The sequence below is a fragment of the Musa acuminata genome, chromosome BXJ2-3, assembly GCF_036884655.1.
Source record: "Musa acuminata AAA Group cultivar baxijiao chromosome BXJ2-3, Cavendish_Baxijiao_AAA, whole genome shotgun sequence".
Lineage (NCBI taxonomy): Eukaryota > Viridiplantae > Streptophyta > Magnoliopsida > Zingiberales > Musaceae > Musa > Musa acuminata.
Window position 1 is genome coordinate 37,945,369 of NC_088340.1, and position 19,107 is coordinate 37,964,475.

General features: G+C 40.6%; 4 protein-coding genes and 1 long non-coding RNA gene across 5 annotated transcripts; 2 read left to right on the forward strand and 3 right to left on the reverse strand.

Moving 5' to 3' along the window:
• Positions 1 to 206: 206 nt before the first annotated feature.
• On the forward strand, positions 207 to 4,293 carry LOC135608065 (uncharacterized). Its single transcript, XR_010485399.1, has 3 exons — positions 207 to 672; positions 1,775 to 1,870; positions 3,877 to 4,293. It is a non-coding gene; the product is annotated as an uncharacterized LOC135608065 (long non-coding RNA).
• Positions 4,294 to 5,060: 767 nt separating this feature from the next.
• Positions 5,061 to 9,501, forward strand: LOC135608066 (soluble inorganic pyrophosphatase-like). The gene is made up of 9 exons (XM_065100495.1): positions 5,061 to 5,214; positions 6,581 to 6,708; positions 6,801 to 6,829; positions 8,126 to 8,191; positions 8,341 to 8,448; positions 8,537 to 8,602; positions 8,684 to 8,804; positions 8,914 to 8,995; positions 9,210 to 9,501. Exons 2-9 carry the CDS (start codon positions 6,585 to 6,587, stop codon positions 9,250 to 9,252), a joined length of 639 nt encoding a protein of 212 aa, XP_064956567.1. The 5' UTR covers positions 5,061 to 5,214; positions 6,581 to 6,584; the 3' UTR covers positions 9,253 to 9,501.
• Positions 9,502 to 9,751: 250 nt separating this feature from the next.
• On the reverse strand, positions 9,752 to 10,389 carry LOC103979097 (histone H3.2). The gene has a single exon (XM_009395130.3). The coding sequence runs from the start codon at positions 10,315 to 10,317 to the stop codon at positions 9,907 to 9,909; it is 411 nt and encodes a 136-aa protein (XP_009393405.3). The 5' UTR covers positions 10,318 to 10,389; the 3' UTR covers positions 9,752 to 9,906.
• Positions 10,390 to 11,245: 856 nt separating this feature from the next.
• Positions 11,246 to 12,936, reverse strand: LOC135608067 (chalcone synthase 6-4-like). The gene is made up of 2 exons (XM_065100496.1): positions 12,586 to 12,936; positions 11,246 to 12,475 (listed from the first exon to the last, which is right to left on the reverse strand). Exons 1-2 carry the CDS (start codon positions 12,788 to 12,790, stop codon positions 11,481 to 11,483), a joined length of 1,200 nt encoding a protein of 399 aa, XP_064956568.1. The 5' UTR covers positions 12,791 to 12,936; the 3' UTR covers positions 11,246 to 11,480.
• Positions 12,937 to 14,617: 1,681 nt separating this feature from the next.
• LOC135608068 (glycine-rich RNA-binding protein RZ1A-like) lies at positions 14,618 to 18,778 on the reverse strand. The gene is made up of 4 exons (XM_065100497.1): positions 18,623 to 18,778; positions 16,610 to 16,733; positions 14,937 to 15,490; positions 14,618 to 14,859 (listed from the first exon to the last, which is right to left on the reverse strand). The coding sequence occupies exons 2-3, from the start codon at positions 16,718 to 16,720 to the stop codon at positions 14,960 to 14,962; spliced, it is 642 nt and encodes a 213-aa protein (XP_064956569.1). The 5' UTR covers positions 16,721 to 16,733; positions 18,623 to 18,778; the 3' UTR covers positions 14,618 to 14,859; positions 14,937 to 14,959.
• Between the last annotated feature and the right edge of the window lie 329 nt (positions 18,779 to 19,107).

Consider the following 19,107-nt stretch of genomic DNA (forward strand, 5'->3'; position numbering starts at 1 on the left):
GAATTTATGTTTTCATAAATATATAAAATTGTTGGATGCATTTGCTGCTTTCAATAAAAAGGAAATTATTTTTATTTTTAAATCATTTTTACGACAAGATATAAAACACTAATTATTTTTCCTATAGGATTACAACTGGGCCGAGGAGCTTAATTGGGCCGGTCATGGCCTCTGGGCTTGGGCGTATATCTCATTTCGTGGGAAGTGCCGCGAAAGGGTTTCGGCCGCCGGACGATAGGAGGGAGCGAGGCGAGTTGGGGTAGCTAAAGACCGATGGCCAGCGAGGAGGAGAGCGCCGTGAAGGAGCCTCTCGATCTCATAAGGCTCAGCCTCGACGAGCGCATCTACGTCAAGTTCCGCTCCGACCGCGAGCTCCGTGGAAAGCTTCCGATCAATTTTCTCGCTTTATGCTTCAGATCGACATCATGTCCCATGGCTGTTGTTTGCCCTTTTAGTTTGCAATCAATGCTGTTCTTCTCCCTATTTCTTTACCATTTTGTTACGGGTGCAGGAATCTAGGGTTTACATATGTGAATTGGACTCTTGCATGTTGCAGGCGAAGCGTCGAAAGGATCTGTCTTTTATAAGTGTCAGGGTTCCTGAATATTTATTCCAGTACCATACTGGAAGTCATGGGATGAGATTACACATCTTGGTTGGTGGTAGCACCAGGCAAGTTTTCTTGATGGCAAACAATTGCTTTGTCTGCTTTTCCACTGGTGCTAGTGAACGTCCTAAAAAAAAGTAGGATACGGACTTGTAGTTTCTAGTTTCTTGAGGTTTGTGGTTTTGAATCTCCATGGTTATGTGAGGGCCCTTTGATATGCTCAAAATATTATGCATGGGAACCAGGACATTTTGTATAAATAAAATCTCGGAATTCACCAAATATAGACTAGGAATATCATGGTGACGATACAACGGATGTCTATATGTGTACATCAAGGATCTGCTTTGAGTTCTTATTATTTCACTTAGGTACAAAATGAACTTATAAATGCATAAGCAAGATTAATTTGTGTAGTACATGCTATTTTCTAATAAAATTGTTTCCATGATAGTTCAATCGAGACTAATTTTTAAAACTTGCAAACTAGTGACTAATATAAGGGTATTAGACTATATAGGACTATGATTGAATATATGCAGTATAAGTTTTTGGCAACATCAAGAGAAGAGTTGAGCACATAATTAAGATAGATGAACAAGAAGATTCTAGAAGTAATAATTTTGGTATCATGTATCATTCAGAAAAAAACTTATTATTTGACACAACTCATTTGTGTTTGAGTTCTCCACCCTATTGATTACATCAATTTGACCTCTCTCTTTTTCTCTTCAAATTCCTTACTTATAATGACTCCATCGGTTTTGCCTTTTTGATAGACCATACCCTACATTCCATGGTTTTACCTATATAAATAATTGATGTCGTACGTCTTTTTAATCCACCTGTTTTAAAGTCTATTGATGTCATGGACCAATTGATATTGTCGTCTCTTTAAAGGTGCAAAATCTTCTCTTTGTTTTATCCTCGCCGTTAATCTTTAATGTAAATATTTGGATTTTCAAGACAAATATCGCTTCTTAAGGATGGCTTAAATTTGGGTTGTACATGGTTATTAATTCAACAGAAATTCTTACAGTCTGACGTAACTTTTCCACCTTTCCATGAATCTATAGTCGGATTATGGTCTTGAATATGCTATCCAAAATATCTTCTTAATGTAGTAAATAGTAATGCAAGTGCTCATTTGTTTTCTTTTCATTTCAGGCTTATGATCAACATTTAAATATGATACTTGGGGATGTTGAAGAGATAATAACTAACGTAGAAATTGATGACGAGACTTATGAAGAGATTGTTCGGGTAAGTCACTCCTGCTTGTACCTGTTTCTCTGTCTTGAACACTGATATATCAATGGGCAAGGTTGCCCAAGCACATTGCTTTGATTCTGATATGGCATGTTATGTTGAAAAGTTAACAATTTTTACTTATTTGATTCTGATCAAGCTTAATCGATTTTGGAAAAAGAAGACGAAACCATTATGCCATATAATTTGTAATTTTATTGTTTAAACAAAGGTTAAAAAGAAGTAAAATTTATAAAGTACCCAAGTAGTTGCAAGACTTTTAAATCAAAGCCAAATGCAAAAAACCCATAAAAAGGAAAAGAAACCTTAAAAAAGCATCAGATGTGAGGTAATTTGGAATTGAAGAGGACTATCTTGAGGCCTTGACAGCAGAAGCAGGGTCAAGGGGGGAGATGGTTAACTTTCATTCAAACTTCTAATGCTCTTATGGTTTCAGACCCTTTTGTTCCTTGGATGATATCAGGGGTAGGCAATCACTAGTTTTTGTACTGGACCAGTATGGCCAGAAGATTCAGATAGGGACAGAGGAACAATGAAGAGGTTCTCACATGGTCGGAATACTTGCATTGAGCAAGCGTGCTTAGACACCGATGATGGACTGTGGTTTGCCCAGGTGTTCATGAGGCTGCTTACCTTGAGCAAGTATGCCTAGACACTGAATCTGAATTGTGGTTTGCCTTGGTCCAATTTGTTGGTTATCTGCTTAAAGAAGGAATTCTGTGTCTCAGCAACTCCATCATTTGCCTTCAAAGGTTGAAATTAATGTTGCTTGTGGTATAGTGTCCATTATTGATCTCTTTAGAACAAACAGCATAAGCAAGACCATCAGAAGCAGGCCTTCAGAGCTGGAGGTGCACTAGATGTGGATGAGATGCTTCCTCAACCAAGAACAGACACTAGATCAACTTTTTGGGAAGCCCCTGATGAAAGCCTGAGGGTGGCCATTGCTACCTCTCTCTCTCTCTCTCTGTGATATATATGGTGGCAACACTGCAGGCTGCATGTTGAAGGGAGCGTCAAAACGGGAAAGAGAGCGGGTGGCTGGAATGGACTTGTATTAAGAGAGGGCAAGCCCAAGCCCAAGCCAGTAAACAAAGCCTCGAGAGACTTTTGATCAGTGTATCCTGATTTCCTTTTACCAGGAGAGGCTTTTGATCAGTGCCCCTCATTTCCTTTTAGTTGTTTCTGTCAAAAAGTCAAAAAAAAAAAAAAAGAGTGCATCTTTGTTAGGATCTCTCATCTCTCTCTCTCTCTCTCTCTCTCTCACACACACACACTCACACACACACACAAACACATCCATTCACATGTGTGAATCGCATGCTTGGAACACAAGCACATGATACATGAGAAACACTTTAGCCCTTGAAACGAATGAGGTGGAAATTATGGATGGGAGAAAGGAAAAATGAGGTTACACTCATTAAAACCATGTAAACTTTTGTGGAGTAGATAGGAAGCAGCAGGCAGATTGTTTGATGGTTTGGCAGTCAGGTACATGCTCACTGCCTTGAAACAATTTTAAAAAATGGAAAAATATTGATTCGGTTACATCACATGGTGGACCACTCTAACTATTTGTTCCTTTGAGCTACATTGATCAAGCAGAATTTCCAATCTCTTCAAGGTGGTTACACCTTTACAATTTGGCTATCTATTTCCTATAGGATTGTTCTTCAACAATATCATGTTGTTGTACCATCACTAACAGTGGTAACATTTTTCGTCTGCCCCATTATATGTAATGTTCTGTATGATTAGATCAAGATACTGATAGATATTATTTTGTATGGAAATTAATGATTGAAAAAGGTCTGTGTAGTTGACACCAAATAGTTTTGACATTACAAGTTATTGTTGTTTTTCTCAAAACATACATTTTCAAGTTTGACAAATTAAAAGATTCGTCTTCTGATATAACTGCTTAGTTAAATCTCAAAGTTGTTAGTTACAGATCTGTTCAATTCCCTCTGATAATTAATTAGTTTTTTCTTTTACAGACCACCAGGCGGACCGTTCCATTTCTTTTTGTCCGAGGCGATGGAGTCATACTAGTTTCTCCGCCTCTGAGGACGGCATGACAGCCTGATGAAGGATGTATTGATGATGCACCATCTCTTTTTCGGTGACCATAACTGAAAATTATCCACAGTAGTCACCTGTCCATGGCACGTATGAATATGTTTAGCAGGTTAAAGGATTCTTATTCATATTTCAACAGCACTCCAGTTTTAGTGGGATCACCTGTATTCAGTTGTGCATCTGACAGCTCTATTGTGGTTGTACCAATACTAGAGTTCCGAACCATGTTCTTGTCGGCCAGATTTCATATGTTGATTGGTCCCTGATGTTTTTACAGCAACCAGCACATCTTAGCTGCAGATTCATAATTAGTCTATACAATTGCACTTGATCTCTGAGCTATTGTAGGTGTTGTCATCTGGGGAAAGACTTCTGCACTTCATTGGTTTATCTTTTGCCTGTGTTCCAGTTGGCTTTGCCAGGCTTATGTGATCTTGACTTGGGTTTAGTTGGCCCTGCTGTTAAGCCTAACATGTAAGCCGTACTGCACTTGTATCATTTGGCATGGAAAAAGCCATGTTGTGGATGAGATATGCCGGGAATATTAGGCAAGTCATAAGGAGGAGTTGGATGGCAACTCATGTAGTTGGTGCTATCAACGAGAAACAGACGTGTGCCCACAAAGAACCACGTCCATCTAAATCCATCTTTTAAGCTCCACCGTCATCGTGCATTGGTTTGTTTGCATTCATTGCCTCCAAAATCTCTCTCTCTCTCTCTCTCTCTTCTAGTGTATGGGACCGCATACACGAGAATGGATGCCGGAGAAGATTGCATGCCCAACGTACAGAAACAGCGATGTGATAAGTAATACTAGTAAAGGTTTGATTTTTGAAATTTTAAAGTGATAAAATAAAATAAAAAATATATATAAAAAGATATTTAATCATAAATTTTATAATATATATATATATATATATATTTATTTATTTATTTATATGTTATTGACTTAATGGTAAGGCGATGTATCGACCAGACATCAAGGATAAAGCTTAGTTCAGCCTTTCGTTTACCGGCGGTGACGATACCTCTTCCTTCACCGCGAAGACGTGAACACGCGGCTTCCCGCCCTCTTCCATCGTCGTAGCGGTGAGGAAGTCAATAGCCCCGCGCCGAACCCGGTCCGGGAGCTTATAAATACCTCCTACTCGGATCAATCTCTCTCGAAGAGCAACCCATTCCACCGGCGTCGATCTCTCCCCCGTCCTCCGTCTCCCTCCCCAAAACCTTGGCGTCCGAGTGAGTCATTGGTCGAGGTAAGAGCGACGCCCTCGCGATGATACCTTTCTCGGGATTCTTTCTCCTCTACTCGCTCTTGATCCTCCTGCAATTTTCTTTCTGGGGAGAAAGGTCGCTCTCTCTCACGTGATCTGATGCGGATTTCGTTGCCCGATTTATTCTGTCATTTGTATTCTGTTTAGATCCTCGTTTATCTGGCTTTTTACTTGCTCGATTTGACGTGAGACGGTTCTTGATCTTGACGTTTGCGCGCATGATTTCGTGTTTTGTGGTAGAAAACTGGTACGTTTTGCATGATCGCCATGCGATCGTTGTAGATCCAACTCGAAATCTTGTTTAGAATGATCGGATGAACGGACAATCCACTATGTTGGTTTGGGGTTTATTTTCTGTAATTAACTCTGCAATTGTTGGCAAGCTTGATTCGCGTTTGTCGATCGAGCATCACGAAGTAAAGGATTCGTTCCACGAGTACTTTTTACACGGTGATACCATCTACATAGCCTTAAGAGGATTAATCATAGAATAGACGTGTTGCTTATGCAATTTGTACCAATTACTATTGTATCTATGCCTATATGTATGGTGATAACAAGCGTATATGCACGTTAATATACTAGCAAGGTGGTAACATGCTTTATGTAAAATGTCTAAAGTTTCACTTGACACCTTTGAAAGAAACTATAGATAATCCTTAGCACCTTGGATCTAATATCATGACCATTTCCAACTTGTTTCTTAACCAATATTGTCATTGAAGAAATGCCAAAAGAAAATATGTTGATGTGTACCTTAGTTAATGACCCCCCCCAAAAAATGAAACAAAATGCAAGAAAGGAGCAGAAAAGAAAATGGATAAATAAATAATTTCCTCAAGTGACCAAATTTCAATTCATATGTCCACTATATATTGAATTGACAATGCAAAGTAGAAGTCTTACGGCAAGAAAAATGCATATCTAGCAAGATGGAATTATAAAGTGTCAAAATTGCAAAAGTGAATCTGCATACTAAGATCACTTTCCAGTTGTAATTTGGCTACTCATATCTAACAAGTTTGCATATCTATGGTGGCTCAGTTGTCAGTGATTTTTTATGGTAATTTGTATTGAGTTTTGTAGCTTTGTTTGGTCCATCTTCTGTTTCCAACTTAATAAGTTTTATTAAAGACTTGTAAGCACAAAAGCTTTTCAAAGTCTACAATGCCTTACATATATTTGTTTTTTAGTTGTTTAGCCTCGGTGACAGGGTAGGGCTGTGTAAAGTGACCATGCCCCGACCCACATTGATGAGATCAGAACATCGTGCACTGAGTTTCTGTCTTTTAGTTGCTCAGAAATGATATTTAAAAGGCAATAACATGTCACCAGCTTTTCTCTATAGAAATATGAGTGAAGAAAATGAGGCTGCATCTGCAGACAATCACCCAGCTCCACAGCTGAATGAAAGGATCCTATCATCATTGTCAAGGAGATCGGTAGCTGCACATCCCTGGCATGATCTTGAAATAGGTTAGTACCTTATGCAAAAAAAGAAGTAACATTTGCATCTTCAAATTTAAACAAAATAAATTTTTTTGACTAAATACTTGTATTTCGTGCAGGTCCTGGTGCTCCTGCTGTCTTCAATGTTGTAAGTGTTCTCTAAGTTCATACCACATAGGAAGTTGATATGAAACAAAATCAAATGCCAGGGATGTAAAGATAATGGTTTTACTTGATGCCCAGTATTGAGCGCTTGAATCCTTATCATTAATCAAATGAGGCTTCATGATGGAGTATACAGTAAATAGAAACGAATTCCAGTACAATTTTCTGTACCTTTGGAGAACAAACATACTTAAGTTTCAGTAGGAAAGGGGCTAGAAAAGCACAAAGACCACCAGATGAGAAGTAATGACAATTTTGCCAGACTAAGGCTCTAAAAGAATCAGGAGATTAAAAGGGAGAAATACTGCCATTGATTTCTCCATCTAGTAATAAATTTTGCATATCTATCTGGCTTGAGAGATTTATGCAAATAAATCCTTTGTTTCTTTCTTTTTCTCGTCCTTTTTATCCTTTGAATTGTTACACTGCATCACAATATTCTCTACATGTTTCTAAAGTCAGTATTTTAGCATTTGACTTGTTTGATGTGAAGATGTGAAATCTAGTCATTGGTTCTCTTATAAAGTTCACAATAAGTATAGTAATTTGTTTCTTTTTCCTTTGATTGGCAAGATGGGAAGGGGAATTGCATGGCAAGGTGTAGTTCTATGCAGTGCCATTGGAGAATGATGTATTGGAAGAATTGGCTAACTTTTCAGACATATGGGCAATGGATCAATTTTCGCAGGCCTCAATATGGAATTGTAAACTTTGCTAGGGGCCTCATCCCACTATGCAAAATTCGTTCTGCAGGCCAAGCTCTCATGTATCAGCATTAGCAGATCCATAGTTAGTCAGTTGTGGTCAATTTTGTGTTTAAGCACAGCCTGCTAGATGTTGCCTGCCACTGTGATTCAGTTGCCCAAAGCTTTGGGTTCTGGTAGACTGGTTAACCAATCTTCACTTTCCTTGAGCCCTGAACATTCTCTCTGTTCTTAACTTGGTTTCAATTTGCATAACTTTGGAAAAAGTTGTCACTACAAGTTCAAACGGATGTTTAAGTAAATTGCATTATATGCACTGGAAGTACCAATTAGTACAAGCAAAATTTGATGTGGAGTGTCAGCACCAATAGGCAGGGAGATGTCATACTAAAAATGATAAATGTCAAGCATAATTTTCTCTGAGGCTGCAGTAATATGTATGGCTTGTTCAATGATTGGTTAAAGATGATTGACATGATTTTCAGCTTTTAACTGACTACAGTTTTTTACTTCATATTGTTTTTATTCATCTATTGTTGTCTGTTTGTTCTTACGTTCTTCTATATATAACATAGGTTGTGGAGATAACGAAAGGAAGTAAAGTCAAATATGAACTTGACAAGAAGACAGGGCTGATTAAGGTGTGTTTATCTTCTGTGAACAATCCTCAATACATATGAAACCTACCGGAATATCTACTAAGATTTATTCTAATGTGGTCTCTTTTATATATTCTTCTATTGTAAGATAATATTCTTCTTATAGTATTCAAACGCCCGAAATTTCACAGGTTGATCGTGTCTTGTACTCATCGGTAGTCTACCCTCATAACTATGGTTTCATTCCTCGCACACTTTGTGAAGACAATGACCCAATAGATGTTTTGGTCCTCATGCAGGTTGAACTCTTACTGCTTATAGCCAACTTTGTATCACGCCTGCTGAATCTGATGCTTAATATATTACTGTGAACGTTTATTTGATTAGGAACCAGTTCTTCCTGGATGCTTTTTACGAGCCAGGGCCATTGGACTAATGCCAATGATTGATCAGGTGATGATTTGGATAGAATTTAAAATGTGAATATTTTTTACTCCAAACTAAAGTGCTACAACTGGTTTGCCTGGATTTCAGGGGGAGAAAGATGATAAGATCATTGCAGTTTGTGCTGATGATCCCGAGTATCGTCACTTCAATGACCTTAATGAGCTGTCTCCCCATCGACTTGCTGAGATTCGGCGATTCTTTGAAGACTGTATCCTGTCAAATCCATATTTTTCATATTTTTATTAAGCTTCTTGTAAGTTTGCTTTCTCTTTTCCAAGTAGGAATACATGCCATAATCCTTGATAAACACACTTCAGACAAGAAGAATGAGAACAAAGAGGTTGCAGTCAATGAATTCTTGCCTGCAAGTACTGCTCGTGAAGCCATACAACACTCAATGTAAGCTGGATCAAAATAACATACCAATGAAAATATAGCAAACATGTTTCTCATAGTCAAAACACATTTCCCTTAATATTTCTCAGGAATACTACTATATTTGGTAAAACTCATTGAGAAGAGACCCACTAAAATTTTGACCTTGATAAATTATGTAATAGATCAACCAAGACATTGGTAGGTTAATCTAATTACAGTTGGTGAATACTCGCAGGGATCTCTATGCTCAATATATCCTGCAGAGCTTGCGGCGGTAGAATGGCTGCACCGGGTTTCATAACTTCTTCCAAATATGGTTAAAATGGAAGCATCTGTTTGACTAAGCTTGTGATTTTGTTGCCTAAATCAAACTTAGGTCAAAGCAACAGATGATCACCTTTGTTGAATTCATTATCTCATTTTTCGTTCAAAGTCAGTGTCTTTTGGTTAAGTTTTTCCCACCCCATTGAGCTGTTGGGATGGATTGAAGCTTTGCAATAAGATATTTAAGCTTTTCCTTTGTTTTATGACTTGACATCAACTATTATAATATAAGTAGTATCTTTTTCGGAAATATTTCTAGGATAAGCTGAGGAAATTGAAGCTGGCGATTGCTATTGCATGATTACCTGTAGGGACATGCAATAGATATTTCATGACATTGTATACAGAGTGAGCTTGACTTCTTTTACATGTGTTGGTGCCATCTGATCTTCTCAACAAAATTGTTATACTTCCACACTAACCTATCTAAAGGTGCAGGGAAATCAGCAACAATAAGCCGAAACATTTCCATCGTGTTGTTTACTAAAGCAAAGTCCAAATCCATACCGCCCGACACTCACAAGGCTATATATGTATATGATGTTTGCATAACAAAACGCCCATGCCAAAGACACATTCCCATTGTTCTTTACCAACTCGGCCGGCCATCAAGCCCTCTCCCCGCGGATCCGGCGAGCCAACTGGATGTCCTTGGGCATTATGGTAACCCGCTTGGCGTGGATGGCGCAGAGGTTGGTGTCCTCGAAGAGCCCCACCAGGTACGCCTCCGCCGCCTCCTGAAGTGCCGCCACGGCGGAGCTCTGGAACCGGAGATCCGTCTTGAAGTCCTGCGCGATCTCCCGCACCAGCCGCTGGAACGGCAGCTTGCGGATGAGCAGCTCCGTGCTTTTCTGGTACTTGCGGATCTCCCGCAGCGCCACCGTTCCCGGCCGGAACCGATGCGGCTTCTTCACCCCGCCAGTTGCCGGCGCCGACTTCCGCGCCGCTTTCGTCGCCAGCTGCTTTCTCGGGGCTTTCCCCCCGGTCGACTTCCGAGCGGTCTGCTTCGTCCTCGCCATCGTTTGCGACGCAACAACTTTGGAATAATTAGGGTTTCGCGATCGAGAAGGGGCCGTCGAAGTGCGGGAACACGGTGTCATGACGGGGTCTTAAATACAAAGGAAAAGGCGGGATTCCGAAATCGAGGGGTTCGAACTCTTAGGTGCCGCCGTTGGATCGGTTAGGATTCAACGGTTAGGATTCCGTTTAGCGGAAGCACACGGATCGCGATCCGTGGGTCTCACTAACAGGTGCTTGCTGATAAGCAGAGATGATTAGACATTTAGACCAGAGAAGAAGTTACTTTTATTTAGTGCACGGATGCAAATAAGAGCGCGAATATTGTGCTTGGGCAATTAATTATAAATATATCTAGAATTTAGAGGGCCAATATAATATATATATATATATATATACTTTTTGAAAATATATTTTTTGTTTTTTTTTTTCGAAAAACGAAATATTTACCAACATTCTTTTAATAAACAAGAGAATTCAACACGTTACATATAGTAGCCAACCATAGACACATGTTATCTAATAGGTCCTCAAACTCCCAAACTAGCATGATGGTATTGTTGTGCCACTTAGGCATGTCCATTCAGCTTGATGATAATATGGCATCACGTAAGCATGTCTAGTCATCATGACATGACATCCCCCAAAAAAGAAAAAAGAAATCTTGATCAATACCCCAATTTAATCCCTATATAAAAGAACAATATCTGAAAGCATGAACTAATCACGTGATGATCATGGATTCTGAGCTTTCGGTTGATTTAAATATCCAAGGAGTCTTTTCGGATTCCTTAAGGAATGGAGACGTGAGGGAGTAGGCAGCTCAGATATAATAAACCTTGGTATATGATAGCATTCTGAAAATGGATCAACTTTGTCGCTTGAATTATTTGCGATCATTCTGACACCATTGAGATGATCGAGGCAAAGTAAACAATGACAACCTTACTATTCAGTACACGCGAATAATATAATCTTGTGCATGATGTGACATAGTACACAGCGGACAATACGGCCTTCGCAGTAACTTCTGCTAAGGGGACGACGAGGCTCGCAAGTGGACCTTTATTCTTTGACCATAGAAACTTAGACGAGAATAATACCCATGCATCACGTACATATCTTATGTGTAGTCGTACCACAGAGCCCAGGTAGGAAGGAGATGTCACAGAGGCACGCTGCGGAGCACCACAGTCTCCACGGTGATCCCCGGTCCGAGTCCGCAGAGCACTCCCCACTCCAGCCCCTGGCCGGTCGTCGCCCACCCCTCCGTGGCTGACTGCTTCCTCATCTCGTCCAGCACGAAGAACACGGTGGCGCTCGACATGTTCCCGAACTCTCGCAGCACGCGCCTCGTCACCTGCAGCTTCTTCGGCTCCAGCTTCAGCTTCGTCTCCACGTGGTTGAGGATGGCCGGACCGCCGGGGTGCGCCACCCAGAACAAGGAGTTCCAGTCCGAGATGCCCAACTGTTTGAACGCGTCCATTAGGGCGTCCTCGATGTTCTTGGAGATGATCTTGGGGACGTCCCGGTGCAGGTGGATGGCGAGGCCCGATTCCTTGAGCTGCCCTCCTATCTTGCCTTCGCTCTCCGGCAGCAGCGTCTGTGCCGCTATTGCCATCTCGAAGATCGGTTTCTCGACGCCCTGGATCGGGTCGGCCCCCACGACCAACGCTGCCGCGCCATCGCCGAAGAGAGCTTGGCCGACGAGGCTATCGAGGTGGGCCTCGTCCGGGGCTCGGAAAGCGCTCACGGTAGTGATCTCGACGTTGACCACCAACACACGGGCGCCTCTGTTGTTCTCCGCGAGGTCCTTGGCGACGCGGAGCACGGTGCCGCCGCCGTAGCAGCCGAGGTGGTACAGCATGACCCGCTTGACGGAGGGCGAGAGGCCGAGGAGCTTGACTAGCTGGTAGTCCGCGCCGGGCATGTCGACGCCAGCGCCGGAACAGAAGACGAGGTGGGTGATCATGGACTTGGGCTGGCCCCATTCCTTGAGCGCTTTGGCGGCTGCTTCCTTCCCCAAATTGGGTACCGCCTCGATCATGATGCGCAGGCGAGTCTCGAGGGATGGCGCCGTGGGGTTGCGCAGGTTGGGGTTCTGTTCCACGATTTCCTCGGTCAGGTGGGCGTACCGATTCTTCACCGTCGTGCGATCGCCTTCAAACCAGTTCCAAAGATGTCATACATGATGTTAGCTTAAAGAAGAACAATGGCGAAGAAGAGAAGAGAAGACGAGAGATGAAACGAGAAGAGGAGGGAGGTCACACAGATGAGCTTAAACTTCTCTTTGAGCTCCTGTTTGTCTTCGCTGCTCGTCATCCTGAAGTAGAAGTCGGCGAAGTTGACCTGGTCGATGACGTTGGGAGGATTAGCGGTTCCGATGGCCATGATGGCAGCCGGGCCATCAGCTCTCTGCTCTCTGCGGATCTCACGGATCTTGCTCGCCGATTGAGCTGCGCAGCTCTGGTCCATTGTTGCCGGCTGATGGCCTCGACAGCTGCGCCGCTGCTGTGTATGTATGTATGTACGTAAGGGAGTTGCCGTGTTGTACGAGTCAGCGACTGCCACACGCTCCTATATATATACACACGCACAAGAGCAAGATGGCGTGCGAACGACTCTTGCATTCACCGACTCACCTCTCATCCGTCAGGCTGCTACGGCAGGGACGGTTAGAAGGCATCGGGCGGAGGATTGCTGCGTACCCAACCTGCAGCTCTCGATAGTGACTGTGTAAAGGCGGCCATCATCGAGTCGCAACTAATGGGGATATGCGGGTGGGCCCCCAGCTCAGAATCCAACCATTTTGCCCACCCACGAGGCGCGGCAAACGGCCACCAAATACTATCCAACCAACCGTCCGTCTCTCCCATGGCAGCCTCCCGTATACCAATTGAGGCGATGTAAGGCAGTAGATGTGGGCTCCCGTTAGCCGCTCGTCTACGGTAGAGAAGTGTCTGCATGTACCTCTGCTTCAGCAGTTTTTGAGATTTGGTTCCAACATTTGAGGGTCCAAGGTCACTTCCGAGTCGAACCGCACTGAAACAAAATTTTTTTTTGAAGACTGGTTTTGAATCATAGAAATTAATTTGCAGTGGGAGAAGGCTTGAAGAGTTACAAGCAGACTGCTTTGAGGCCTGGAAACCATAAGGTTTGTGAGACTATTTTTATTCATACGAACTTAAAACATGCAGCACATAGATGATTAATCCCTGATGGCACACAGATTGGTTATCAGAAACAAATGAACACCTTCGAAATGACAAACGGTAGGTAGGTAGGTAGCATCACGGAAGTGCCTCGAAAAGAACCATTGAGATTAAAAAGATATAACTACATACGAAATTCAATTGCCAGTGGCAGCAATTTAGAAGCATATCAGGTGTAGCAGACAACACAAATAACGAACCACATAAGCGTGTGATACATACACAGACAGACGCATATAAGGTGGAGACAACAAAATAATGAACCACATAGGCACGATACAGTCTTGGAAAACAAAAATGTGCGAGTGTATGGAGCATCCAATGTGCACGTCGCTTGGAACACATCAGTTCCAGAAATGCATCTTCTCCAACAGTTTGGGTATAAATTTCTGATAAATAAAATAGAATCTTTCCAATCTTGGGTGAAGAAAGAACTTAAACCCGCACATGAGATATATATATGAGACCTGCAGATATCTTTTGAAAGAGTACTAAGTTGGTAACACCTCCAATACATGCATCCCACAGGGTCCAAGAGGCAATTTTTTTTTCTTCTCTTTTTACATCCAAACGGCCTAAAAGGGAGAGATCAGACCCCAAAAAGGATCATAATTTAGGAGAGCAACTCAGGCACTTAAACCTCTGACAGGCAATCCAGGAATCAGGAGACACTACTGGATAAGATAATCAGAACAATGCAAGATACTAGGTATCTCAAAACTCATTGAGAATGATCACAAGGCCAAATTGAACCTGCCAAAAGTTCAACAAAGTATGAGAACTTAGGATGCCAGAATAACTCAAAATTTCGGCAGAAACAATGAAATTTACCAGGTTTCCTTTCCAGAGAAAAGAATATTGGTCAAACTAGTTGCGGTCGTCAGAGACAAAACAACCACTTACTTTATATTTATTTCAGGCATTTCTTAAGTGAGAACAATCATTTTCCAAGAGACACCCTTCGATCCCGCTGAAGATCAGAGATCTTACTGACGAGGGTGTATCATTTCATCAGAGGTTCTCCGACAGCATCATCAGATCAACAACATTCCAAATCCAAGACCACGATAAAAGATCTTACCAAACCATATAATCCAACACGGTCAAATGCATAAATCTTAAAGTACCAAAAAGCAGTAGTTTTTCCATCAAGAACAGGCACTGTATCAAAGCAACATAACATCTGAATGAGTGGTTCCCAAGCCCTGAAGCAGCGATGGAAATAGCATGCCTGACAGATCCAAAGCAGAGAACAGTGAGACGATAATGAAAGCCAGTAATACATTGCCCACTGCCTCCTAAATCAGTTGTAATGATATACTAGCTCCACGGCTGCATAATGACATCAAAGCCAATAATTATTTTGCAAAACCACCAAAGACCAAAGTAATGGTGCAGTATATTCATACCTGTAACAGCAGCAGCAACAGGATCAAGATCTATAGCCACTGCCACCTCCACTAGGGCGTTCATATGGACCAGAGCGTTCACGATTATAACGATCACCTCCAGGACCCCCACGGCTTCCCCCATCTCTGTTCCGATTAGTGAAACGATCCCCATTCCTGTCAGGTCCATATCGGCTATTGCCGCCACGACTACCCCCATATCTGTCCTCCCTACCGCCATACCTATCCCCTCGTGCACCGTCACCAGAAGGGCATTCCCTAGCAAAGTGACCAGGATTGCCACATTTAAAGCAGTCACCACTGTTTGAACCTCGTCCACCACCACCAAATCCCCGACCACGACCACGGCCACGGCCGCGATCTCGATCAAAGTCACGGCCCACATCACGATCCCTGCTACCAGGACCTTGTGGTTGTGCTCTTTCCACAGTAATAGATCGTCCATCTAGATCCATTCCATTCATGGCTTCAATGGCATCTTCCATGGCATTCTTGTCATCAAAAGTGACGAAGCCAAATCCACGAGAACGACCAGAAAACTTGTCAACGACAACCTGCAGGTTGCAAGATGCCACAATAACCAAAGAGCATTTCCAAATGAAATATTCTAGTGAACATTGCAGATATAAAGACTAAGCACTAGTTCGTAAGCACCAGCAAAAGGACAAACCATAGCTATCAAACTTTTAGCCCATCGGAAATCAATGTAATGTGTAACTTCAGGATTTTCAAAATCCATAAAAAAGTACACCTACTTCTTAAGTATTAAAACAAAAGTCTAAGTGCCATTATCCAAGGTAATATAATGTGGTGATGATTATAAAAATAACATCTTGCTAACACGGCATACTTCCTTTGGTACTGATCACATTACTCCTGTATGTTAGTAACATAATTTGTTAAACTTGCACCATAAACTATCAGGCGTTCACGTAAGGCAAACCGCATCCTGGCAAAGAAACAACATAACAGAGTAAAAACAAGTAACATGAATTACCATCTTGCTAACACAGCATGCTTCCTTTTGTACTGATCATCACTTATTAACAGTATAAGATTACTCTTGCACCTATCTACACATTAGTAACATAATTTGTTGAACTTGCACCACAAACTATCATGCATTAAAATAAGGCAACCCGGATTCTCGCAAAGAAAGAACACAACAGAGGTAAAAAAGTAGAAAAGACACCTAAATAAATTTTTATTCCTACATCTTAGAGATTAGAACACAAATCTAGTACTATTAACTAAAGAAAACACCATATCATAGTAACAATGAAAATAATATGCTACAGTCACCAGCGACTGTCTTCATTGCTCATCGCTGATTAACAGTACGGATCATTGCTGTATTTAGTGAAACACAAACAACATAATTAGGCGAGCCTTCACCTGACTATAGAGCATTCACCGAAGAGACTATGTTATACTTAAAAAACAAAAAAATAAGACTTGTATCACAGAGGACCAAACAGTACCCATTTTCCTTCAAAATAATTACTATTCATTAATGGAAGAAAAAAGAAGTTTGTACAACATTACAATAGCTAATGAAATTTTTAAGTGAGCAACCAATTAGCAAAGAAAATGTGATGTGGAGAGTAAGAGAGAAAACAAACAGATTTCACATGACCCAGAAAGAGAAAGTGCAAAATTATACAGAATGTTACCTTTGCCTCCACTAGATGACCAAATTTATGAAATGCATCCTTCAAACCTCCATCAGTTGTCGACCATGAAAGGCTGCCGATAAAGCAGCAGTACTCCTCTGGTTCTGACATTTTCAACAAATAACTGCAATCAAGGACAAACATTGAGGATAAATATAGGATCAGCTACAGGCAGGAAAAAATATCACCATTTGATTCAATAAACTGGTAAGACGATAATAAAAAAATCCAAATAACAAACCTGTAAAATCAATTGAAATGAATCATTAATAAAGAAACAATATGGCTCATTTCTATTGCATTTGCAGACAATTGAAATTTCAATCAGATCAGGTTGGCCAAACCAGCCAACATAATGTGACAGCAGCAGTCATAGAGAAAATCCCTCAATAGCATATAAGGTCAAACGATATATTGCACACCATGTTAGAAATTATATTTATTTGATTTCTACAAGTTCATAATTATACATGAAAAGCGGCAAAAATATATCTCCTTTCTAAAAAGAGGGCCCATAAAAAAAGATTTTTTTTTTGTTTTAAGAATAAAGTATAGTCTAGCAACAAAAATACATTGGAAAATGGTCAACCCTTACCCTCACGCTACTGTCTCAACAATTAATCAGCCAATTTTATAATCAATACAGCATAAAAGTCTAGCATACAGAAGTTTTTATTACTAATTGAGATAGTACATTCCAGTCCTCTTGCAATTTCGCCAAGCAAAAGGTAAAAAGTCAGAAACTTTTCTTACAAGAAATCATATGGTAAATGAGAATATAGAATATCCAGATATTTTCAGTGATGCGAAAATGGAACATGTTCAAAGAAATTGTTCATATTAAAGAGAAAGGTACAAACACATAATGTGTATCAAAGTCTACAGATTTGGTCAATCCAACCTGTTGAATGGGACAAACGAACAAAGACATTATCTAATTTGGCCAAATTCTCATGACATCCATGATTTGTCAAACCAATCATAAGTATGTTAGTAGCTTGTCACCTGACAAATCTAGAAGGTTGATCACCTAAATCCATATGATTACTCTACATATCCTACTTCTATGATATTGACCACTTTAATCCATAACGAACAACTTAAAAGGGCAATCAGATCAACCATTTGGCCTACTAGAAACTACTGTCATTAAATCATACGTGATGAAAGAAATATTTCCCACAGATAGTGCACAACAACGATGGCAACGGGAAAAGGTAATCGTCTATCTTAATATCTAAATCTACAAGGTTGATCACCTAAATCCATATGATTACTCTACATATCCTACTTCTATGATATTGACCACTTTAATCCATAACGAACAACTTAAAAGGGCAATCAGATCAACCATTTGGCCTACTAGAAACTACTGTCATTAAATCATACGTGATGAATGAAATATTTCCCACAGATAGTGCACAACAACGATGGCAACGGGAAAAGGTAATCGTCTATCTTAATATCTGCTGGCTTCAAGATAATGAATAAAGGCCAACTAGGAAAACAATAAGTAAAATGACAGAATCTTAACTTCAGAAAATGCCTACGCCTACAACAAAAGTAAAGTTCTTTAAGACTTACTATCGACCTGATAACCAATTAACAGCCAAAGAAGCAAGAAATACATGTATCAACCAAGCTTTCTAACTTCGCAAGGAATCTTAGGTGCAGAAAAAGAATATATTCATGTTTCATCGAGACCAAGGATAAGGCTAGCGCTTTACTCGGATTCCAGACAGCAAAACCACTAAAACCCTAACCGTACCCGTGAGAAATTGCTGACGCCACTAGCTAATCTTCAGATCTTAACCCCTAAACCAACTTGGATGGTTTAAATGATTTATCATCTAAGAATACCATCAATAGAAACATTCGAAGAGAGAAAAAAAGAAGAGGAACCTCCAACTTGAAGAACGACAAGATCTTGAAGCTGAAATTGCCGATAAACGAGAGGAAACAGAGGAGAAAAAGAAATCGAGAATGAAATCAAACTCCTATCTCAGATCTTACCTGAGAGGTCACCGGGCGCCGCAGAGAAGAGGGTCTCAGAGGCAAAGAAGATCGAAACCCTAGAAGACGAGCGCAACAGACCGACCGCTCAAAGCCTTAATTGGGGGTCAAGTCCGACGACTTGATCTATAAATAGACCGGCCGTGGCCCCTCGCAATCCGCCGGTTTATATAACGAGTTCAAATCCGATCAAATCGGCCCGAGTTAGAAAGGCATGACGCTGAACCCGTACAGTCCATATGTATATATTTATATATATGTATGTATGTATGTATGTATGTATGTATGTATATATATATATATACATATATATATACACACACATATATATATATATATTTATATTTATATTTATGTTACTCAATTTAATGTCTATTAGGTATCATCTACCTTATATTACATTCTTTATATATAAATTATATAAAATAGATAACAAAATAAAAAAAAGTGTAAAGGTGATTTTAATTAGAAGAAATATTATAATA